General features: G+C 26.2%; 2 protein-coding genes across 2 annotated transcripts in view; both read left to right on the top strand.

Moving 5' to 3' along the window:
* The window catches only part of LOC136976684 (histone H4), a 186,223-nt gene that overhangs the window by 137,265 nt on the left and 22,788 nt on the right, over nucleotides 1-26,170 (top strand). The gene's annotated exons all lie outside the window — the stretch shown is intronic.
* The window catches only part of PEK (pancreatic eIF-2alpha kinase), a 45,072-nt gene that overhangs the window by 7,488 nt on the left and 11,414 nt on the right, over nucleotides 1-26,170 (top strand). Inside the window, exons 2-16 of the mRNA XM_067272024.1 lie at nucleotides 5,812-5,941; nucleotides 7,327-7,524; nucleotides 7,605-7,735; nucleotides 10,371-10,560; nucleotides 10,635-10,767; nucleotides 12,294-12,416; nucleotides 15,324-15,458; nucleotides 15,538-15,673; nucleotides 19,281-19,392; nucleotides 19,467-19,582; nucleotides 20,487-20,609; nucleotides 22,478-22,621; nucleotides 22,708-23,278; nucleotides 23,512-23,658; nucleotides 24,736-24,912. Coding sequence (XP_067128125.1) covers nucleotides 5,812-5,941; nucleotides 7,327-7,524; nucleotides 7,605-7,735; nucleotides 10,371-10,560; nucleotides 10,635-10,767; nucleotides 12,294-12,416; nucleotides 15,324-15,458; nucleotides 15,538-15,673; nucleotides 19,281-19,392; nucleotides 19,467-19,582; nucleotides 20,487-20,609; nucleotides 22,478-22,621; nucleotides 22,708-23,278; nucleotides 23,512-23,658; nucleotides 24,736-24,912 — 2,566 coding nt within the window. The remainder of the gene's footprint in view (nucleotides 1-5,811; nucleotides 5,942-7,326; nucleotides 7,525-7,604; nucleotides 7,736-10,370; nucleotides 10,561-10,634; nucleotides 10,768-12,293; nucleotides 12,417-15,323; nucleotides 15,459-15,537; nucleotides 15,674-19,280; nucleotides 19,393-19,466; nucleotides 19,583-20,486; nucleotides 20,610-22,477; nucleotides 22,622-22,707; nucleotides 23,279-23,511; nucleotides 23,659-24,735; nucleotides 24,913-26,170) is intronic.

Raw genomic sequence — 26,170 nt, 5'->3', positions numbered from 1 at the left:
CCAGTTACTTTGTATCTGAATATCTGTAGTCTTGGGAAAACATTGGAAAGACAAATTTTTATGACAATGGATATATAAATCGTAAATTTACGGAAAATAAATTCTAGAGCTTTTTTTTTGTACCATTGTATGTCTCATTCATTAAATTTGGTTATAAATGATGCTGCCAAAGTAACAGTTAATTTTTTAACACTGTACTAGAATTGTACATGTTTTTTCTCCATCCCCTTGCAGATGGGACATACTAAATCGTAATATCACCGGTTTAACATTGAAATCCGTAAGTAATATAAGATGAGAGAGCAGAATAAATGCAGAATAAATATATCAAATATTTTAATGGAGTTTTTTTTTTTTTTTTAAACTCCTGTCAACTATACAGAACTATCATAAAAACATGCCAGTAAACTCCTATCAGTCCTATGGGTTAAGTTATAAATCTAGTCTAGAGTGGGCAACCTTTTTTATAACACGGGCCAGAATAAATTTTATGTTTTTTCCACGGGCTGTAGTAGTTAATTGACGCTTTCTTGTGACTTGTAATTTTTTTAGTCTGCAAATATGAAATAAATAAATAAAAAGTTAATTACTACATTTATTTCTCTTATCGTTTTCGAAAATTACAAAGAATTGGAAAAATAACTATTAATTAGTTATTTTTTCAATTTAATAATCTATTAAAGATTTCCCGGGCCGGATAGAAACTTTTCGCAAGCCGTAGCTGGCCCGCGGGCCGGGGGTTGCCCGCAGTTGATCTAGTCTGCTCATGATTCACATAATCAGGCGAGGGTGGCCGAATATCTAGCAGGCAGCTAACAGCCCAGAACCGCTCCAGGATATAAAATTGGAAGCTTTACGCATGTGTTGCTTCTACCAGCTAAATCAGGCGAGGTTGGTGCTCTGTAAACCGCATGTGCCAATGCCTATATAATCTGGCTGATTGGAAACTGACCCGGTTTCGACATTCCTTCTGCCACCGAATTATTCGAATATACAATAGCAATCTTATTGTTTTTTTCACATGTAGTATAGAAATTTGTAAAAGATACATAATGTAGTTATAATAAAATATTAATTTTAATTAATTAAAAGTACGTTAAAATATGAAAATTTATATTTTATAAAATACAAGGGAAGGTTATTGGAAGGTGGAAGCAGCGCTTCCATCGCTTCCAATGACGGCACGCCACTGTTCTAGCATTTCACTGTAATCTTTGTTGTTACAATTTAACTTTGGTTTAACAGCTTGTAATGAATTATAATGTTAGTTATAATATAAAAACCAAATGACATTATTAATTTTTTTTTCTTTTATAGCTACATATTTGGCTTTAGTTTTGGACTTCTCATACTGCATTCTTTTAGGAAGCTTGACTTTGGCTTTTTTTCTTTTTTAATAAATTTCAATTCCAATAGATACATTTAAGGTTTTCCCCTTAATTATTTGTGGCGTTTTCATGCAAATATTTGTCACTCAATTTCATACTTGCCAACCTTTAGAATGGGGAATAGCTGGGACATTGATAGAAAAACACTGATAAAAATGCTGACAGCATAAAAAGTGAAAAATTCTTTATTAACATTGATATTGCACAATTATATTAGCTACTGCCATAAACACTGTCAACTCTTTAACATCACAATTTAAAAAAGGCCAAATATTTTATGGGACATATAAATCTACACTTAGATTTATAATGTCATGAATCTTGATATTTGAAGGTGATTCAGATTAGTGACTTGATATTAAATATTCCCAATAAATTTAGTTGATATCATCATATAATGATAAAGTGAAAAACTGTGACGTGTAATATTTTTTTATAATTACTCAAATTAACACTTTACTCAAAAGCCTTAAATTGTATTCCAGCAAGGTTTATAAGAGGAGGCACTCATCATGGTACCTCCTCTTATATACCTTTGTGCGATGTTTTGCTATGTTGGGCAGCAATTCGAAAAATTGTAGATCTATAAATCCCAACTGTTGTCCGTCTTTCCTTAATCTAGAGAACAGAGTTAGTTAGATGAAATCCGACACCAGATATGGAAAGCTTAACTTAAGGGCAGGAGGCCCCAATTAATTGTATATGAACTTCCAATGTAAACCAGAAGTCACGTTATTTCAATTCAAAAAGTTTTCCCCCCCGTAAGGTGTTAGATGATGGCATGACTGTTGCTAACAGGAAAAGTATTATGTACAGGGCCAAGATACTATTAATTTGAGGTGGAGAGCATATATTTTAAATTGAATAAATTTAAAAAGTAAGATTAAAAATTGCAGCTCAGCATTGTGATGATGTCACAATAAATAATTGCTCATTAATAATTTCTTTTGTTATGGTACAGTGTACTCATGCTATCAATCAGTTTATTAATTTTCACTGTAATTTTTAAGTACAGTAAGGACAATAATTTTTCTGGTTATTTATTTCCTACCTATCTTATTCTTACTGTATTGAATATATTTTTCTTTTGGCTGATAATGGTTAAGCCATTATCAGCCTTACTATTGGCTGATGATGGTTCTTTTCTTGAGAAAGTTCATACCATATGGCCTGTATATACTTAAATGATGAATCGGGTGTTTCTTCTTTTGAGTAGAGAAACTGGCGCTGCTCAATAATTTGGTATAACTGTAAAAGTAACTCATTTCCTTTTGTTTATGAGTCTGCCATAATTGATTTTACTGTATGATGGCGCTAAAGTTGCCAGACTTAAAGATGCAATTTATCTCATCTGCCGTTTAAAATTAAAAAAAAAAAAAAAAATATATCACAAATGTCATTCTGTCATTCTGATTTGCTTCAGTCATTCATAATAAAATACATACAATGTTTTTGGCATATGTATTGGTGTTAGACTCGTTAAATGATGTAATATCAAATTTTTTATAAACATTGACAAAAGGAAAAGTAGCCTGTCCACTGACAGAGCATACAATACATTGTTGATTGGCAGTTATGCAATTTTATAATTTTTTTCATTAATTATAAATCAATGAAAAATAAATTAAACAAATTTAAACTGTTTTTACTGTGTTTAATTCAAAAAACTCAAAATTGAAAAAATTCTAAGGAAATAAAATAGTTTTCAATATAAATTAAAGTCATTATTTATTGTAATGAGGTAAAATACAGTGATGTAATGATGTTATGTTTAGTGTTATGAAATGCAATTTTTGATTTGGATCTTTTCATTTTTATGAGTAATTACATAGAAAAGCAGAATGCTTTTGTTTGTTATTTTCTTGCTGTTTTTAATCTATATTTTGGGTCTTTTATATTTAGTTCTAGTATTCATTATTCGGTTTTTTTCATGAATAATTAATATTTAATATATATTTTAATAAGGTTTATCTTGAAAATATATATAAAATTATTGAAAATGTTTGGTAATTTGTGTATATTAAATTTTCTCTTTCATTTCTACTTCTTTAATCAATCTTTTTTTAACTAAAGATAAATTTGTATACATTTCATGCTTAGACATTAAATAACAGAGTTAAACAACACTGCTGTCTAGACTAAAATGTCATTAAAAATTGTGAAACATATTATACTTTTTATCATACACTAATAGTTTATAGAGCATGTTTGTTTCATGGAATCCCTGAACCTAAACTGCATGAAAATGAAACTCAAAAAGAGAAAGTAGAATGTAGTCAATTAACTTAGATAATGCATGCATTTCATGATATCCTTGAAATGCATGCATTCTCTAAATTGATTATCTACATGCTACTTTTTCTTTTCAAAGTGTGAAATATACTAGCTTTAAATTATCCAGATTTATACTAAAAACCATTGAGAGAAGCATATGTGGATGATACCTTGATTGTGTAGAATGATGCAGGAAATGAGTTATCATTCTTTTTAGAGCTTTTAAAATCTAGCCACTCTTTCATGAAATTCTTGCTAGAGGATGAATCAGGTAATTGTCCTATCTCAATTTCAGTTTTTCTGTCAGATTTCCATCAAGGGTAGTTGTATAAGTTTAATAGGAAGAATTAATCAGATTTGACTATATAAAATTTACTTGCTTAGCACATGTCATCAAATTGATAAATATTACCGTATATCTCGGCGGATAAGACGATAGTCGAATCATTAAAATAGCCCCCAAAATCCGGGGTTGTCTTATGCGACAGGTACAAAAAAAAATTAGATTGAAATTTGTATAAATTAAAACCATTATGAAAAGACAGACAAACCATAGTTATTTACTACAAGACAGTACGGTAGGTGCACAAAATAGAATAGTCCATAGAATGTTTTTGTGAATAGTCAGTCATTACCCGAATGCCTGAATCAGTGCGAATGTTTGCAACAATCGCAAGGCAGTGCTGCCAGATGCAAGAAAATAAAATTCGTTTATTCGAAAAATTACAAATAGGACATAATTCCGTATACACTGTACAGTAATATTATTCAGATGATGATCACTGATCTAAACTAAATTCATAGGCCGTTAATAGTTTGGGAGTCATCTTATCTGCCATAAATCTTTGACGAAAATTTATACCTCATCTTATCCGCCGAGATATACAGTATATTAAACTTATATGATTACTGTAAACTAATGATTAATATTTAGTAATTCCTAATTTTTTTAGACTTTTTGTTTAAAAAAACTTCCTAATTATTCAGTACAAAAGTAATATTAATTTGTTTTACTTCTAAGTAATCAGGTGATAATTTTACAGTTGTTATTTAAGATGGAATTTTGATTATTATCTTCCATTGTGGATCAATAACAGGTCTTTGTATGCCATTGGTAGTCTTGAGGTTATGCTAATTATAATATTAATTATTGAAAAATAGTTAATAATTTTGAATCACCTACGTAAAAATAATCTAAATTATTTAAAAATTATAAACTTTCGTAGAAATTAAATTTTAACCAATTTATAATTAATTAAACTTTGGGTATTTGAAATATATTTTATCTTTTAATTATTGAATATGATATTATGTTTTGTGTTGAAATCATACTTAAAATTATTAATCTAATAGATAAAAACTGCAAGCTGTTTGTTTAGTTTTAAAGAAAGGGTTCCATCTGGATGAGTCATCTGTGACTCATCTTTCTATTTGTGGATATTCTGCAGGTGGAGAATATATCTGAACACAGATTAACTTCTTTTTGACAATAAGTTCTCAAAGACTAAAAAAAAAATAAATAAAAATTTATTAAAAAATTAATTATTTAAAATTAATAAATAGAATTTTTAATGATGTTTCTTATGTTTATTTAGTGTAATAGTTTTGTAATAACTTTCAAACTTTTGTAGATATACATTTTGCATATGAATTTTTAAACTGGAAAATTAAAAGTAGAAAAAAGTTCTGCATTATAAAGAAATAATTATTTTATAATTACATATAAATCAAGCTATATAATATACAATAATAATAAATAAACAATACTGCCCAATTTTAATTTGGTTCTAACCTTAATTTATTTCAAATTATTAAATTTATCACAAAATAACAGTTGAAGCATCTATCTTTATAATTAACTAATTAGAATATTTTGGAAGAAAAGGTCTTTCCAGAGCAGGACTCAAATCTGCAACTCCCTGCTTACTATATTAAATTTAACACCGTATGGTAGCTTAACTGCTTACCTTTTTAATCCAAATTACATATCTTTATAATTAATTAGTAGCTTGATTAAAATCTGGCAGTATTGCTTAATTATTTTATTTTATTTGATTATGTAATTATTTATTTTAATAATTAATTTTAAAAATTTTAAAGTAAAAATATATACCTTTTTATAATCATGAAATGATTTATTTTTGTATAGAGAACTATTTATAGTAAGTACTTTAGATGGAAAGATATCTGCACTTGACCCAAATGATGGAGGAAAATTAATATGGAGTCATGATACTGAACCTGGTGCCTTATTATCATCAAGTATTAGCAATTTAGAGGTATCATTATGATTTAATTTTTTAATATGAATTACAAATTATAACTAATAAATAAAATGGCATAAATAACTGCATTATTATATAATAAGTAACTCAACACCTTCCATACTCTTTCCAGCAAAACATTTTAATGAAACAAATGTTTTCTGCCTTTAAGGGGCCTGGCTAAGATTTTTCCTGGCAAGAGTACAGAGGGTTTTGCATTGCTTATTGTTAGTGTTCCAGTTACTTAAGAGTGCATTAATATATATTTATTAAGAAATTTTTGCTTTTTCAGCTGTTATATATATAACAAAGCCAAACAATTGCCAAATTACTAATATAATAGTAATTTGTGAAATAGTAGTAATATTTGTTATATTACTACTACTACTACTACTATTATTATTTTAAAAGTATACTTATTTTTATGGATTGAATATTTTAAATTTAAACAGTAATGCTAATGCTAAACCTGAAGCAGGTTTATGAATAAATTGAAAGTGTGCCATTTCATACCATCCAAGTATCACAATAAATATGACCATGGTAGGCTAAAATGACAAACTCTTTATATGGTTTGTTATATGTTTATATGTTTGTTATATAGTATTTGATTTATATAACTACAAAGGTTGTCTTATGTAAGGGTTTATCTCATTGAGTGACCAATCTAACACATTTTGAAAATTCTTTATTCCTCTACAGTACACAATTTCAAGAATTTCTAAACTTCATTAGATTGGGTGCTTGGTGTGATAAACTCTTATGTAAGATAACCTCTATAGTTATATATCAAATACTATAATAGGCCCTATAATAAAAGGGTTAGAAGTACAGAATAATCTAATAAACTTAATGTTTGTTGTTATTTTTCCCTAGACAATGCAGGGCTTACCTGCTAGTTATCTTCATATTTAAAAAATAAACAGATATGCAACACATCAAAAACCAGAAAAATCAAAAATCCTTAATCCTTTACTTTTCATCCATATACAACAGACATTGTCAGATTTTTTGATTAAAAGAGTATAGAAATAGAACATTAAGATGAAAGCTGGAATGGAAATTAAAAATTATTAAGATATTTTAAAAAAAATTGCATATATTTTACACCAATAAGTTTAACTTTAAAGATAATATTTATGGAATAAATAACACAAAATTAATGCATTTACTTTAACAAATATTTATAAATTTAAGTATGATAAGAATCATTTTAGATCTAGTTCCATCTAATAGTTAAAAGTTAAATGTAATATTTGTTCTAAAGCTTTGATGTATAAAACATATGAAGATAAAACTATGGATATTTGCTAAAAATTTTAAATAGCAGAAAAAAAAATTAAAATTTATTCCAAGTTAACTTTTTTGAATTTAGTATTTTTGTTTTATTTTAAATTCAGCTGTACAATAATGGAGAAATTGTACGAATGATCCCTTCATTAGATGGAAATCTTTATATTTTTAATGGAGAAACTATAGAACCTGTCCCTGTTTTACCAGAAACATTATTACAACATTCTTATAAATTCGGAGATAATAATGTTATTACTGGTGGAAAAGAAACAAGTAGCTATGGAATTAATCCTCAAACAGGTCAAGTAAGTTTTTATTTCAAAATAATACTATTCTAGTGAGATAACTTATCATATAAATAATTTCTGAAAATTATTATTGATAGATTCGTTACGTGTGTAATATAGCAGGTTGTACAACATTAGGAGAAAGCGTATCTTCAACAGAAGAGATTTTTTTATTAAAAAGACATACTCAAATATTACGTTCTGTTGATTCAAGAACAGGTGTTGAAAAGTAATTATTTTGTAATTAAAATTTATTTTATTTGTAAAGTTTGTTGCTGTGCAAGATATTTTACTTATGATGTGTTTAGTATATATTATAAAATAATTAAAAAAGACTGAAAAAAATGTAAAAAAAATCTTAGATTATGTCATCAGTAATGATGACATAATTTCAAACGATGAAAAGTATATCCATGTCAGATCTTTCTTTATAGACCCCTGGCAAAGCTAGTTTTTAATCTCCATATCTCTGGTTCCACCATGTACTTACAAAAGAAAAATCTAACGTGGGGTATACTTTTCATCTTTTTTATTGAAGAATCATAATATTTTTCATTATTATTATTTTTTTTTTTTTTTTTAATTCTTTTAATCAAAATGCAATAATGCTAAATTTGTTGTTATATTTTGTATGAATATTATATATTTAAAAAGAAAAATGTTTTTATATTAAAACAAGTAAAACGGCAAGGCCATATTGGGAACAAGACTATGTCTCGGAGACTCACTACTAAGCAGGATCACTTCGACGCTCACGGCAGGTCTTGTTCTCATTCTCCAATTATCTTTGGTATCGCTGGTTTTGAGCATGATCATTCAAACTTCACCAGCCACAGCCACAGCCACGACCACAAGGTCATCCACGATGCATTTTCATTGAAATTAACCTATTGAATGTTGAAATTTCTCTCCGTTGCATGATGCCCCAGGTTGAATTTTTGTCAATGCAAAAATTTCCCATTTTTGAAAAAAAAATAACTGTGGCTATTGTATCGTTTGCAATTATTTTTTTATTTTGCACAAACGAAATATATATATATATATTATATTAATAAATGTAAAAAGAAAAAAAATTCTATTTTGGAAGTTAGTTTTATTTTAAAATTATAACAACGTGCCATCTAGTTTCAAAAAGTTCCGATGATGAAACAAGATATTTCCAATTAATCGGTCAAGATTAGCACATGACAACCAGAAATATGGGGAATACATGGGACAGGTAAATGGGTTTTTTTCAAAGATTCATTTGTCAAAATTTGATTTAGCAACGTTCACTTTTCAAACTTCCCAACACACACGTTTGTCAAAATTCGATTTCACAATACAGTCGAGTCCGCCATACAGTTGAACATATATACAATATACAGATTAATATTGTTACAAGAAATTACATGTTGAGTGCTGTCTGACAAATCGCAGACAGTACAAACATAAGAACAGATGACAAACGTATGTACATTATGCAGATTAACAATAGTTCATTAGTTACATGGGGAGTGCTGTGTAACAACAACAGATAGCACAAACGTATTTACAAGTAACAAACGTATATACAGTAAGCAGATTAATATTGGTACAAAGTAGTCTGGCAGGAGGTGCTGTTGGCATACTTCATTTGGTTGTGCAGGTGCTGAGTAAATGTGGTGATCCTAAATCCATCAAAAATGGATCAATGTGCTGTGATTCAATTTTTGACAACAGAAAGCTGTTAGCCAAATGAACTTAATTAATGCTTGAATGCTGTGTGTGATGAGAAATGTGTATCAAAGGCAACAGTGAAGGATTGGGCATTCATGTTTCAGACAGGATGTCAGCAAACAGCCAACCTTCCATGCTCTGGGTTGGGACATATTATTTCAACTTATGCATTCGTTGTCAAAATTGACAAGTTTTACAGGATGGTTGACAAAGAAGCTTATGTTCTCTTACAACAGAGTTTGGTGTGTCCTTTGGCTTCAGAATACAGGTATCCCTTGCTTAACACGGGATTTGATTAATGCTGTGAAATTGTGACAATCCTTTCATATATATAGTAAAAGTTTTAACACTCCTTCAAATCTACCACACAAAAACATAGGCAAAAACTTTCAGTTTTTGTATTTTTAACAGTTGCCTTTACTTAATATAGATATATGATTTAATTATAAAGTTGTGAAATTTAACACATCATTGCTAATGTGATATTTTACATTTACTAAATGTGTAAAATAACCCATTTTAGTGAATGTAAAATATCACATTAGCAATGATGTGTTAAATTACCTTAATTTAATACCTTAACCATAAAAAATATATAAATAAATACAATAGTATTCTGCTTTATTTCATGATACAAAGATTATTACTGGTAGTTCAAAAGATATAACTGCCTGCATAGCTGTTGTTGCACTAGCATGTAGATATTATAAGTGATTTTATTAACAATATTTACATTACATAATCATATTTCTACAAATAATGTTTGAGTAAAAATTACAATGCAGACTTTGTTCACTTTCCAAATTTTGAGGTTATAATATAAATATTTTCAATTTTCATATTTAAAACTTGTTTTCCCCCATTTGTCTACCTACTATTTAACAAAATGATTACTAGATGGAAGAATTACATTTAAAATATCATAAGAGAGACAGACTTCAAAAAATTTTTTTATGGAACATCAGATAAATTTACTAAAAAATAGTTCCATTTCTTTCTAAATCTAATAATTTAGTGGAATTATTTGCTTTAAGACACATTTATTTATATTGATTTTAATTTTTATGTTTGATATATAATTACTTTAATTTATTTGTCAGTATCAAATTGTAATTGCTTAATAATAGATAAAATGTTAATATTTATATGATTTGATTTAATTCTAGATGGAATTTTAGTGTAGGAGAACATCATATGTCTTTTATTGATGGTTTGCATTCAGGGTGTGGAAATGATGAACAAGTTGATGAAATTGAAGAAATACCAGAAGATAATTTTCAAGTAAAAGTGTACATTTCTGATGGTATAGTTACATTTATTGAGAAAAACACTGGCATTCCTTTGTGGACTCATAAAGTATGTTTGCTTTATAACATTTTTTGCAATTTTAATAAATTATTTCAACACTAAAGAATAAAACTTCTTTTAAGTTGGATAGTCCCATTGTCAATTTGTGGAAATTTAGAAATGGAATAATGGAATTTATAAATCTTTTTGATCCTAAAGTATTTTCTGATGACCAGAACTCTATGAAAAATATTGCACCACCTTTGTTATATCTTGGTATGTAATAGTTTTCTTATAATTAAAAATTATGAAATTTCAAAATTACTTTTAATAGATATAAAAAATCCAATCAAAATTACTTTAGAAAACTAAAACTTAAAATTTACTGTAAAGCAATTTTATTTATAAAAACTTTTCATTTATTTAATACATGCATACACATCATACTTTAATTCTAAGATATATTAAGAGTTTAAAATCAAATTTTAAAATTTTTTTGTATGGAAAGAAAAATTTTTAAATAATTAATTTAAAAATGGATAATTTTTAGTATCTATATTTCTATGTTCTTTTGCATATACAAAAACTATTTTAAAACTGCATCATGTTGTCTTAAAGACATTTAAAATGTTAAAGAGTTTAAATTAAGCACTTATTTCAGCAAAGTTTATTTGGCATTGATATTGACTATTGAGAAATATTAAAAATGTCTTATTGAAGCCTAGCACACTAGGTGATCTATTTATAATGATCACATATGGCTTTAGATTGTAAATATCATGTATGTAAGCCGAGATAATTTACAGCCAGTTCCTTAAATTTAATGTGTTTACTTTTGCATTTTTTGAATCAAATAACAATAAAATGCACACAAAAAAATACTTTCAGAATTCCAAGAGTATTTTACATCATTAGAAGAAATTAAACATATAACCATAGTTTTTGATGTAATGCTGACAGTTTCACAGATTTTGAATAAATACACATTCATTTTTTTTAATGTGTTCTCTAGAGAGGGATGTATAATTTCGCTTAAACTGGCATGTCAACATCCCCCAAATAGATTGGTGTGCCAGTCATTTCACAAAAATACGGTAATAAGAATAAAATTGCCAAATCAGGTAATTTAGATGATCATTTTTAATATGTGTGACATTAATTTTTTGTTAAAATAAATTATATACTTGAATATTTTTTTAGTTTTTCAAAATATTTTCACATTCTGAATCTGTTATCTATTTCAAATTCTTGACATCTTCTACTTGTCATTTTTTTTTTAAATCTCTTGAATAGTGACTATCAAGGCTATTTGTTATTTGTGACAAAACAGACTTAGTAAAACTACAAAAGTAGTTTGTATGTAGTGCTTACAAGATAAGTATAGTAGTTTTTTTTATTGTTTCTTTTCTATTTAAAGGACAAATGCCATTAAATATGCATACCAGCATTTGTAGTGAGTGGTCTGAATATTACACTGCTAGCTTCAAGGGATACATGTATAAAATAAGTATCAATATCTAGGAAAAAAAGCAACAAAAACCATTAAAAATATCATTAATGACTTATTAAGTGCATTCTGAGTTATAAGTTTTTAGTTAATTTATTAAATTTATTGATTAGTATTATATAAGTATTTAAATATCAAAGAATAGCTGCAATCTTTAGACTGCTTAAGGTTAATTAAGTAATTTGGCTAGAGGTGGGCAGTTAATTTGCTATCTCATGTTAAATTTAATAATAGAAAATGTCATATATTTAAGTCATTTTTAGACCTTTAATCAAATATTTAATATAATTTTCAGGGATTCATAATAATCAACCCTACATTCAACATTCTAAAGGTAGGATGAATGCTATATTTGGTGTTAACCTTGAAGATTCAACTATAAAACAGCATTTTCGCTGGAAACCATATCTTATAACAGGTAATTAATATTTGTTAACACTTCTAAATTTTAAGAAGGAAAAAAAAATACAAAAGCTATAATTTATAGAAAGATTATTCATTAATTTTCTGAGATTCAAATTATGTACCGATAAAGACAAAATAATTGTCTGATTATTGCCCATTGACTTTGTTGTCTTATTATGATTTATCAATTAATCAAGTTCTTATTATGTCAAAGGAATATTTAGTTACAAGGAGTAATAGACTTTGTTACACAGCAATTACAACAAAATATAAAACAATATACAAATTAATGGCAATTAATTTGTTGTTTTACATAACTTAAATATCCTTGGTATTTGTATTGTATACAGTTGGGATCATTCAACTGTATACAAGTTGTTTTAAAAAAGATATTAATCTAAACGTGATTGTTCACTTTTTCTGGTAAGACTAAATACAATTATTAGTTAATATACTTGCATTTTAGTTTCACAAACAAAATAAATTATATTTTGATAGTTAATCTAGTATCAAAAACGTTCTGATTCAGCACGACACACATCCTGACAAACACAATCCTCAGAAAAACATACAAAACAAGCAAAACTCACCACTCACAATGGGGGGAAAGCCTCGTTCAAATACTGCAGCATCTTTAAGTACCCTCTCATGGTTGTGCCAGTACTGCCAGCTAAAACATGAACACCAACAAAAATAATATTGGAGTAGCCCAAGACGTAGCCAAATATTCCAGCACCAAAACACTAGTGAAAATTTGAATTTGTCAATTGGAACACTTTCAGTTTACCAACATTTTGGTTGATCAGTATTCGGATAATCGATGCTCTACTGTACATACAAAAATTAAATTTTTAAAAATCTTAATCAAATGCAAGCAATTGAAAATATCAGATTTTATGAGAAAGTAGAGAAAAATCATGATGATGATGATATTTCAGATTAAGGAGTAAGGAAAGTTCAGAAGATGATGATATTTTGCCAAAAAGAAATTGTTTTCATTTAACAGTGTTTAGCAGTGAAGAAAAGATTAATAATATTGTGCAGTACCTTTTTATTGTGGTTGTTACTTAATTGATTTTTAATAAAAAATTTCTCTTAACTATGAAAAAGAATAGTATACTTTTGCTAACTTTTGGAACCTAGCCCTATGTTTTGTACCAGTTCTTTGATTCATAAATCACAGATTTGTGTAACACAGCACATTTTTAGAACCTAGCTACCATGTATACAAAGGATATCTGTATGTCCTTTAAGTATCTATTAATTACAGTAAAACCTAAACCAGAAGTGCATAGTACCAGAAACCTGTTCAAAATGGATTTCTCTGGTTTGAACAGGTTTTAGTTTTTTTTCTTTTAATTAAAAATTTTTTAAACTATACTAGATAAATATCACAAAATTATGTTCATTTTTTTAATAGTAAAATCATTTATATACATGAAAAATTTATTGCTAGGTTTAATTGAAAGTGATTCCACTAAATATAGGAGTATTCAAAAATTAAGAACTACAGTATTTGTTTACCAAAAGTTCTAGTTTTTCCAAGAACATGTACTAAATATTCAAATATTTTTGATGCAATATTCATGGTATGACGTTAAACAAGCCAGTTTGAGAACCAAGAACTAGTGCCTCACCCTACTGTCAGAAATTCTGATTACTTTACAACAATAGAGTCCAAGTTATTTATAATTTAATTTTTCAACAAATTTTAATATTCTAATTAAAATCATTTACTTCATTTTGTGTAGTTATCAACATGTTAATCAATTTGTTTTCAAATACAGTGTACTTGTTACAAACTACTTCATACAAGGCAGATTGGCAGCACTGTGTTACCTTATTCTTGTTGTTTTCAATGAATTACATTCATTACTTGTTCTTGAGAACTATTCTTAAAGTCATTTGATTCTTAAAAGCATTAGATATATCCCTGGTTAATTCTAACAAGGACTAATATTAGTGAAACCATGTCTGTATGTGTCCCCTTTGTCATACGATCTCTGTTTCCATGACAAGGTTTGAAATAGATCTCAGAATACAGTTTACCATGCTCTGTGGTGACCATTATACCTGGAGGTGGTTTTACACTATATACTTATTTGTATGTAGTGGAATCTTAATTTATTTCTTCATTCAGGTTAAATTACATTCTTCCTACCCAAAAACATGTTCTGCGATCGTGTTTGACAGGTTTCTGGCTTGTAGTAACATTTAACATAGAAAATTGCTCCATTCCAAAGAATTTTTTCCATTTAAGAAAATTTCTGTTTAAGTTAGATTCCACATTAGACAAGTTTTACTGTATTAAAAAATTAGTTATTGGATTTTAAATGAAAAATATTATTTGAAATGAACTGTATTCAGATAGAAGCCTATTCTATATTATTTATTACAACAGAAAGTGGGTTTAAGACAAGTCAAATTAACAAAAATACAGGAAATTTTCCTGCTATGTATCTTGTAAGCTTAAAAAAGCCAAATGGCATGTAATTATTATTAATTTTTGTAAAGTAAATTAATAAATAAAAATCATTTATTTAAATAAACAACCAAGAATTTAAGTTTAAGTATAAAATAGGATTTAATTCAAAATTTGTTACATTAGTAAATCATATGGAATTAACAAATACTTTAATTCAAATAACTATATTTATAAATAGACACTTGTTGTATCATTGTTGTTTTTTGTTTTGTTGTTTTCAGCTTTACTAAATTTTTGTTTGTAAATTTTTGCCTTTTTTTTTATAAATGTTTCTTTTATTGTGTTCTTTTAGAATATACAATGAGGTTTTTGTATGTACAGAATTTTTTTATTGATTAAATTTCAATTTTATTGGTATGCTTGATTTGAGTAATTCCCTTTATCAAAAATTGTTATTAATACTTAATTAAAAGAAAATAAAAATATATTTTCTAGCATCAAGTAGAACACCTCACATTAATTTGGGTAATCATGCAGAATCTGGTTCCAAAAACTATGTTAAGAATGTTGAGAAAACTGAAGCCAAAACTGCTCTGATTTTAAAAAGTGATCAACTTGATTATCCTTATGGTAAGAATAAGATTATGTAGAATAAATATATTTTGTGAATGACAAAAATATATATTTGAATATAATTTTTCCTGAATAGATAGTGGATATTACCTTTATGAAACAACAGGAGTAACAGTTATTGATGTTGTTACTGATAATACTAGTCAATGTGAAGAAGAAGAAGAAACATTCCCTGACATAATTTTTATAACAGGTTCATTATGGGATTATTGGTAAGATTTGTTTATTTTATCTAAATTTTTTATTTAAAATAAAGTATAGTTGGAGTATTGCTGGTGATTGAAATGGATAGGAACATGATTGTGTGATTAATATTTTTTTTGTGTTTATTGTAAAATTTAGAATGTAATTCTCAGTATGTATTAACATTCAAAGTACAGTTTATGAATTGTTCAAAGACCATTTCATGAATCTTTGGTGGGCCACTATGGTACACAGCCCACCAATGTCTGTGTTAGAATGTGATACAGGTCATAATAGAATTAAGAACCAATTCTTGGGTTAACAGTATGTACTTTTAAAAAATATTTCAAAACCCCCTTCAGATAATGCATAACTCCTAGAAAAGATCTGTCCAGGAGTTATGCATTATCAACACACACTATACTTGTTCTTTATGATTGTTGTTGCTAACACAATAAGGTAAAAATGAAATATATTGTTACTGTTTCTTGCTGAAGTCTAGAGACTATGTATTAATCATTTAGATTTTTTAGTTATAAGAAAACATACTTAGTAATAAAACTAATAGTTCAAAGACATTACCATTATAATATAACAGATAAAAAATTTTGATTTTATTGCTCAATAAGTAAATTATGAAAACAATGATCAATGATTGCACAGATTAAATTAGTAAATATTTTAATTTTTCATAAAATAAAATAATTTTTAATGATTAATATAAAAAATTTTTGAAATCAAATACTATTTAGGAAGAGTTTGAAAGTAGTAAGGATTTCAGGAAAACTGCAAATTTCTAAAATTTTTACCTTCACTTTAAATTTATCAGAAAAATCAAAATTCTACAATAAACTGAAAATTAAGATATTGTTTTAATATTTTCATTAAAATCCAAGTTACTGAAAAAAAACAGAAATAATATCATCATCTAAAAATAAAAATGAAATTTCAAATTTGAAGTTAAGACTACAAAAATATAGATTTTCAAGTCTATCTATTAAACTCAAAAATGTATATTTTTGTAAATTCTTAACTTCAAATTTTGAATTAGAAGATATCCTGAGTCGTCATGAAAATTTAATTTAATTTTTATTTTAAAGTTGCCCTACTCAGACCTGTCTAGTGCCCATTCTCATGGATGTATTTTGATGAAACTTCGTATATATGTTATATGGACCATGGAGGAAGGAAAAATGCAAAAAAATATTTAGTTTGAATTTTTACCACTAGGTGAAAAAATGACACATGAAGAACGAGAAACAAAATGGAAACACGCGACAGGTTTTTATTCATAACATTTGTTCAATGTGCAATCCATTTGCATCAATTACATGTTCCAAAATGCCTTACAGCATTGTAATATACATCATGAGATTCATAATGTATATTACAAATTGCACAAAAATGTATTAATTGTATTGGTATTATCATTGTTAAAATTAGTTGTGTTTTAGACTGAGAAAGATCTTGAAAGGCTGGTAAATGCAATAGTTTCAATTTTCTAAGACTTTTAGTTCCTTTCATGTATTCGATGATGACAATAATTGTATTAATAATATCAAAAATTATATCTGAAAATTTGTTATTAAAACAATTCCATTTATAAAGAAAAATCTTAATTTTCATAAATCTACCACAAATTTAATGAACTGACAAATGGTTTCAGACTATTTTATAGGCCAACATCAGGTCAAACTTATAACCTACAGTTTATACATTGTATTTTAGAATGTACAGGCGTTTCATAATGCATGTTACAAAATCAAAAAAAGTACTTTTTTCTCAAGTTTTAAGAAGTTTTGTACTTTAATAAGTTATTAAAACTACATTATTGTACATTATATGCAGTTACACACTAATATACAAACTTTTGGGGTAAGTTATAATGTACACCAAACACCAATGGAAGAATCTATAATAATTATTTCTAGAAAAATTAAAATAAAATGTTCTATCATTTAATAAACTACTTATTGTAATGATATGTCAAACATTTATCAAACAGATTTATTATTTTTATTTTCACATAATTCTTATTAATAATAAAATTAATAAAATTAAAGGGAATATGAAAGAAATTTACAAATTAGTATTGTTGAGAAAATCAAATTTTAAATTTATCAAACATTTTAAAGTTTTAATAACATTGGAAATATTACAATTAGAGTAGAATTCTAGTTATCTAAATTCATGACAAAATTCAGATTTGACTTAAGTAAAAAATATTTTTAGCTGCATAAAACAATAACATAACAGAATGATCTGAGATTGCGCAGCCGGAAAGTTTAAAAACATTCTAAATTGTAAAGAGTTTTTCGAACGTAATTTTCGAAATAACGATTTTTTTGGCAATCCTGAAGAGGGTTAGTAAAGCTAACCGAAAACGTTAGATTAAAGAATTAATTTTACTGCAGAGTAAAGGTTGTTTGAAGTAGTTTGTTTACAATAACATAACATTATTATAATAGTATATATTGTTACAATAGTACATTTTTAGCAATTTTCTTTGCTGATTAATTAATTTGTTCAAAAAGAACAATTTCCTCTCTGATTACTATTGCCAGACAACATATTTTTGTATATTTATCATGGTAAATAATGTAGCATTCATAAAGAACAGAACTCAGCTTTAAACATTGATATAGGATAATGACATTGACTGAAAATTAATGGAATGAATTGGATTAGAATAATGATCATTTAGTAAATAGATGGAGCTTACATTAAAGATTGATCTTGTAGTCTTTGTTCAGTAATGCCTCCATTTCTGTAACTAATTCATTCTACAAAAACAGCACATAAATGAAAAATCATGTTAATGGAACCATAGAAAGCTGTTTAAAATTGGAATTTGTTCCATGTTTTCAAATATAGTATTTTACTCTTACTGCAGTAGAAAAATTCCAATTAAAGTTGTGTATTTTGGGGAGGGGGAATTTATATGATAAGTTACTGAACAAAAGAAAACAAAAAAAACATGTTTTTTTTTTTAATGTAAATATAATTTATATCTATAAAGTTGATTTCTTAACATTTGAAAATTTTTCAACTGTGTTAAAGTGAATTCATGTAAATGGAGATATTTTTGCACATGTATACACAAATGCATATATAATGTAGAGAGAGATGTAAAATACAAATTTTACTTGGGATATTTAGGAATTATTTTAATGTTTCAAAATATTATTTTATGAATAAATGATCAAATAATTTTTTTATATCTGATATTTATTGAAAACAAGTATTGAGTCTTACAATCTTTGAATTGATAATGAGTCCTAAAGTAATTACAGTATTTTTCACTGGGAGTAAACGATCAGAATTTAATATTTTTATTATTAAAAATTGAATTAAATTATTTTAATTTTAAACATATTTATATTTTAAACATATTTACTATTTTAAATATTATCCTATTTGTAAATATGCCTCCATGTGTTAATTTAAAACCAGTCTTAGCAAGACTGCTCTGAATTTTTGCCATTATTAAACATTGTATTTGTCCTTCTCATTTCTAAATATTGAAAAAATAAAATTTATAGTCGGTGAAATGAACAAATTCAAAAGTTATACTATTAAATATTTTTAAAAAATTGTTTTATATAAAAAAATACTAATATAAAGTAATGCTTTCAGGAAAGAAGTATTAGGTATTTCTATAGCTTCAGCAATAATACTTAATATTATTTGTTTAAAATGTATAACAAAAACAGTTCGGCAGACCATTTTAAATGAAGCAAGCAATTCGGTAAGAAATGTTATTCATTACAATTAATTTTAATGTGAGTTAAGAATGAATTTCTATATTTTACATTTTATCAGAATTCAACAGTAAAGTCTTGTAATTCATCATCCAGTTCATTGGAATCAAAAAATGGTGCTACTCAAGCAATAGAAATTTTTACTCAGGAATTAAAAATTCCACAATTTATATCAAGGTATGTAATAAACATCTAATATATACTGATCATTAAAATTGTTTTTGATACTAGATTAACTTCCAAAATATAAATTTTTTTTGTTTTTATATTTTTCAATATATTTATTTTGTTTATGCAAACTAAATAATTTTTAACAATACAATAGCCACAATTATTATTTTAAAAAAAATTTTGTTAAGCTTATCATTGACGAAAATTCAACGCGAAGCCACACGCAACAGAGAGAACTTTCAACGTGGGGTAGATTAATATATTTTTTCGTACGTGATCAGTTATCCGAACAACCTTAGTCCCGAATTGTTTTGGATATTTGATGCTCTACTATATTTGATAATTAATGCTTTTAACTATCTGTTATATGGATCTGGGAGAAATCTGATTTTTAAGTCATTAATTTATTGAAAAAAGTTGAATATTATTTCTTATTACATATTTTATAAATGCTCAACTTGTCAATTATAGAGAATATTCTTGTAAAATGATTACAGTTTATCTTTTGTTCCCCTTTGTGTTCAATGAATACTACTTATCAATATACATTAATCACATTTTTCTTTTCCATTTTTCTTATCGTAGATAATTTCATTTTCTTTCTAAAAACAAAAATAACCTATTATCAGTACTAGCAAAAACTAGAGATATAATCATCTTCTCTACAGATAGATAAAATGTTTTTGGATAGTAAAGTTCTTTTACATAAGGTCACTAAATTTTCTACTTCTAAAATTTATATTTTATGTGGAAGAGTTAATTAAATTTTGAAAATCACATGTCATATGACAGTTGATGTTTCAAAATATGATTTATTTATAGTTTTTATTAATACTAGTTTGTTAATATATTTATTTTAATAAAATTACTTAAATTTTTAAATATATTAATAACAGATATTATATTACAGATTCCAAACAGATTTTGATCTTGTGCAATGTTTAGGTAGAGGAGGTTTTGGAGTTGTATATGAAGCAAGAAATAAAATTGATGACTGTTCATATGCAATTAAAAGAATCGCCTTGCCAAACAGGTTTGTTTATAATAAAAATTAATAATTATTTACATAATCAAAGGAATAATTTGATCTACAATTATACCATGTTTCCTCAATTCTAATGCATGATCAAATCTAATGCACACCCAATTTTCAAGATATCAAAATTCAAAAAAGTTAGTTTGTGAATGTAATACATGCCCTAATATAGAAAAATTCAGCTGCAAAAAGTTAATGTACCTAAACAGTAATAGATGCACTTTTTTTAAAAGCATTTTATTTTCATGTTTACAGTTCTTCATAATGTCCACATTTTTGAATGTATTAGTTTATAACTTCAATCAGATACAGGGAATCTGCAGACCAATAAAAATCAATCAAAATTACCATATGATTATTGTTTTAACAACAAGATTTTACATCAGTATGCCCAAGCATGAAATTTACCAGATAAATAGTATCACTCTGAAATATCTGTATACGTGTTCTTCAGCGAAGTGGATAACTCTGCTTAAACACAGCTTTATAGGAGATTCATCTGACACATCATTCACTCAACTTGTTGTAGTTTAAAAGATCACCAAACCATTCCTAAACCAAAATTAAAAGTAGGAGGAATATATAATATCTAACAAACATCATATGTGTAAATTGCCAAGCAGAGTGAAAAGCAAATGATGCTGCATTAAGTCAACTTTGTGCCTGATTCTAATGCATACCCAATTTTTTGGACCATAAAAGTCCAAAAAAAATAATTTGCATTAGAATCAAGAAAACTCTGTTTTAAACTTTGTTTTGCTTAATAGAAAACTTTCAAATATTTAGATGCTCAAAAATTTTACATATATATTTGTACATAATTAATTTGTCAAAACCTAATTTAATTTATATATTAGCATTAATTCGAATTTGGTGTTTTTTTTTAAATATATTAAATGTTAGTGTAATTTCTAAAATTCAAGTACTGTACATCTTAATCACAAACCTGAATAAAATTATTTTGCTATAACTACTATAAAATAATTAATTGAATTATTAGTTATAAAACTTTCAGTTTAATCTTAACACTAATTCTAAAATAACTATTGTCTTTCTGCAATATTATGAAAATTTGAGAAACTAGTTTTTAATTTTAATTGGTTTTAATAACTTAAAGTATTCATTAGCTTAAATAACAATAATTATTGTCTGATAGTATATAGTCTGTACTATACATTAACAGACAATAATTGATAGTAAATGCTATTAAAATTAATCCATAATTTTTAAACTACATTATATTCATCAGCACCATAATGGAAAATCATAGGGCTCCTTGCACTTTTTTTAAGGTCCCAACTTTTACATGCTGCAGTTTCATCAGCAAATCTCAATATTAATAATAACTAAAAATTTATTTTAAATTCAAATAAATTATTAACTGTTATATTTTTATAATTTCCTTTTTTATTAAAGATTTTCTATTAGAAAGTCTTGTATAAATCTATGTTAATTAACTTAATGGAACTTGGATATCTGTGAAAAATGCTTGGATATCTGGTAGATTGCCCACCTATGGCCATGTGGCTAAAACTACTGAACAATGGTAGTTAGTCATGTTTGTGCCTGACCAGCAGGCTGCTTACATGAAGTTTTGCAGGTTTTCTTCACATGTCTAACACCTAAATAAGGGCCAGTTTTCCATAGAAAGTCCTCTCGTTGGATATATCTCCTTGGCAGATCACCCTTAAAAAAATCTGATTGGTTAGTGATAAACTAGATCTCTCTTGTCTAAACTTATATTTTAAAATTATTTCATACAATAAAGTTAATTATATTGTACTTAGCATAGATTTATAAACTGTCAGTTAGTTATTATAGTTTAGTAACTCTTATAGATATGTTTTTTTTTAATAATTCTATAGAGATGATGCTCAAGAAAAGGTTAGACGTGAAGTAAAAGCATTAGCAAAGTTAGATCATAACCATATAGTAAGATATTTCCATACTTGGTTAGAATATCCACCATCAGGTTGGCAAGAAGAAAAAGATAAGGAATTTGAAAGCAGGTAAGAATTTTTGTGAGAATATAAAAAATATATATATTTAATTTTATTTGGAATAAATTGTTCTGATAGTCATTGAATTTTTTCAGTGAAACTCAGTCTACTTCTCATATTTCTGCTAGTCCAATGATAAAATTGAAGAAATCCATAAATCCATTAAAATTGTCAGAAGAAAATGTAGAAAAGAGTTTAGGTTTTAAACCAAATACAAATTCAGATAATTCTTCCATATCAGTCTCCTTCAACAATTCTCTTTCTAATAGTAACTTTAAAAATACTAATTCAGATCAGTCATTTGAAATAGTTTTTCAAAATTCAGACAAAAGATATGAAGTGAATTTAGATGAAAAGTCTTTATCAAAAACAAGTTCTGGAGAAAATATTGGTCCTGTTAAAATTCCATTTCAACGATATAAGGATGACAATGATAATACTGATGATTTATCAGTGGAATTTAAAGATTCAGGATGTGCAGATAATTCAGATGGCAAAGAAGAAAGAACATTTCTTAAAAAAGAGAGTTCAAATTACATAAATAAATATTCTAAAATTACTTCCAAAGATAAAGAAAATAATGAACAAATTCCTATTCGTCCTGATAAATTGGATATAACTAAAAATATATCTTGTAATATTCCTAAAGTATACTTATATATTCAGGTAAGAAATTAGTAAATTCAAATATGATTTTCTTTAGAAATTTTATATTATATTAGTAGTAATAAAAACTAATTTTATAAATATTTCTTTTTTACATTCCATATTATGATTTATTTTTCATCTTGTTTTTGTTTTGTCATTCCAGTATAAAATTATCTATCTTAATAAAAAAAATTGATTGTTTTTAGAATACAATTAAAAGAAATTTCTTTCTATTAAAATAATTTTTGTAGATGCAATTATGCCAAAAAGAAACATTGAAGGATTGGTTAAACAACACTCTTCAGAGGGAGAGAGAAGAAGTTTTAGATATTTTTGATCAGATTGCAAGTGCTGTGGAGTATGTTCATGAGCGTGGTTTGATGCATAGAGATTTAAAGGTAAATTTAAACATTAACATTTATTGATGCTTCAAAACTTATTTAAAATATATAAATACAAATTTTAATTTTTAAAAGAAAAGGTTAAATGAAAATTTTTTAGATTAAAATAGGAGCTTTAACTGATTTTGTTATGAAAACATTTAACTATTTTTTTTATTTTCTGTCATTTGTGTTTAAGCAAACTTCATCTCTATCTAGATTAAAAATTTCTTATTTTTACATGACTTAATAAAGTTAATTATATTGTACTTAGCGCAGATTTATAAACTGTCAGTTAGTTATTATAGTTTAGTAACTCTTATAGATATGTTTTTTTTAAAAATTCTCTAGAGATGATGCTCAACAGTGAATAGTGAATGCATAACAATACATAAAACTGATGTTTTAATTAAACAGACAATAAATTAATTACATAAATGATTTTGATGCTCAAACTACTTAAATTAAAACTGGCAGAAAGCACTATTGAATGATAGCACAGTTCAAATAGTGTATGAGAAATGCATTAAGCATTAAAGAGCAAGCTGTCCAAGAATCCAAGATCTCTTGTTTGTATGACACACATACAAAGTATATATAATATCCGTAATGTAAAATTTCATGGTTTTCTACATTCTGTTTTACTACAGATTATGATTGAAATGTTACCCATGTATCTGAATGCACATTGCATTTGACATTAACAGATTGTAACTGAAAATGTCATTTATTTTAGAAACAATTGATTTACATATCTATATTTACTTGTTTATTTATTTTGGTGAGTCAAAATAAATAAATAAGAAAGCTCTTCATCCTTAAAGCTTTTAGTAAAACTTCTTAAATACCCTACTTAAATTTATTGTTTCATAATGTAAATGAGAAATTTTTCTATTAAAATAGTTGCAACAGTCATTGATTCAACTTGTAAATATTTGATATGTAATTTATTGTCTTGTGTCGATTTAGAAAATAACTTGCTTAAATAATTAGAATTAAAAATGAATTTTATTTTGCCTTACATGCCAAATTTTAAAAAAATTATCTAAATAATTTTAATTTCAAAATTCTTAATAGATTACTTTTTATTCACAGCCTTCCAATATTTTTTTTTCACTTGATGGATTAGTGAAAGTAGGAGACTTTGGGTTGGTTACAGCAATGACTGAAAGTGACCTGCATACTCCAGCAGGAAAATTCTCAGAAGGTGATACACTTTCAACACGTCATACTAATAATGTAGGCACTCAACTTTACATGAGTCCAGAACAGGTATGTTATTAATTTCCTGCAAATCTGTAACTTTTTAATACAGAATAAAAAGTCAAGGTTATATTCGGGTATCATTGTAATATTAATAAAACAATCAAAGCATTTATCAAAAATAACATTTTTTCCCCCAACAGTTAAAACTATCTACAATGACAAATTTATTTAAACCATGTGAAAAAGAAGCAATAAATGTTAGTTTTTATTCTTCTATAATAAAATTATATTTTCAATGGAATATACTTTTATTTTAAACTATTATACTTGTCTATCAAAACTGGCAAGTCTAAATAGTTGTGGGATAAATAACATGCAAGCATATTTTAAAGAAATTGGCATTATATTTATTTTTGAATACTGATATCAAAATACAACACATAAATATGATACTGAAATAGTGAATATTTAAACTTATACATAACTAATTCACATGATATGTGTGATAGAACACTCTCTAGAAAGTTAAAAACAAATTATCAATACTTCATTTTACTTGAATATAACAAACATTTATACATGGCAAATGAAGCTGATAGGCTGTATTAATAGAACAAGGTTTCTCAGACAGTTTGGTAGTCATATGATGTTAAGCAGATAACTGCATATACTTGAAATAACAAACATTTATACATGGCAAATGAAGCTGCTAGGCTGTATAATGTAAATATGAATATTCGGATTCCATGGACATCAGCTCTATGATCTTGTGCTACTCAAAAAGATTTTTATATAGTAATTTCTTCCATCATCAGGTATTTTGGATTGAAAAGTCAGTCATTCTGGTAGAGAACTGAACGTTTGTATTTTCAAAAATAAGAAGTATCTATTAAAACTGTTTATTCTTTGTACAGAATTTGCTGCCAAAAATTCAAAATAACTAAAAATACTAAATTGTAACAAAATATTTTGCTTATAATACAACAACAACAATAATAATAATAATAATTAGTTTACAATTTGAGATTTTTTATTATTATTAATGAATCAATGTGTATATACTTATTTAAATGAATATAAAACTTTTATAAATTTATTTTTCCTAGTATTGATAATATCGAATTTACTGTGTGGATTTGAAACAAAATAGCATATTAACTTCTAGATAAATTAGTTCTTAACATAGAGAGGGATTTTGATTAATGATTTGATTTTTAATTGTCCAATCAGTTTGTACACTTTTTTATAAGTTAAACAGAAACATTTTAAATTTATATATTATTATAAATTAACACAATTATATGGTTAAAAGATCATTTTAAAA

This window comes from Centruroides vittatus, unplaced genomic scaffold (genome assembly GCF_030686945.1).
Source record: "Centruroides vittatus isolate TY-2023 unplaced genomic scaffold, ASM3068694v2 contig_417, whole genome shotgun sequence".
NCBI lineage: Eukaryota > Metazoa > Arthropoda > Arachnida > Scorpiones > Buthidae > Centruroides > Centruroides vittatus.
This window is presented reverse-complemented; position numbering and strand designations above follow the sequence as displayed.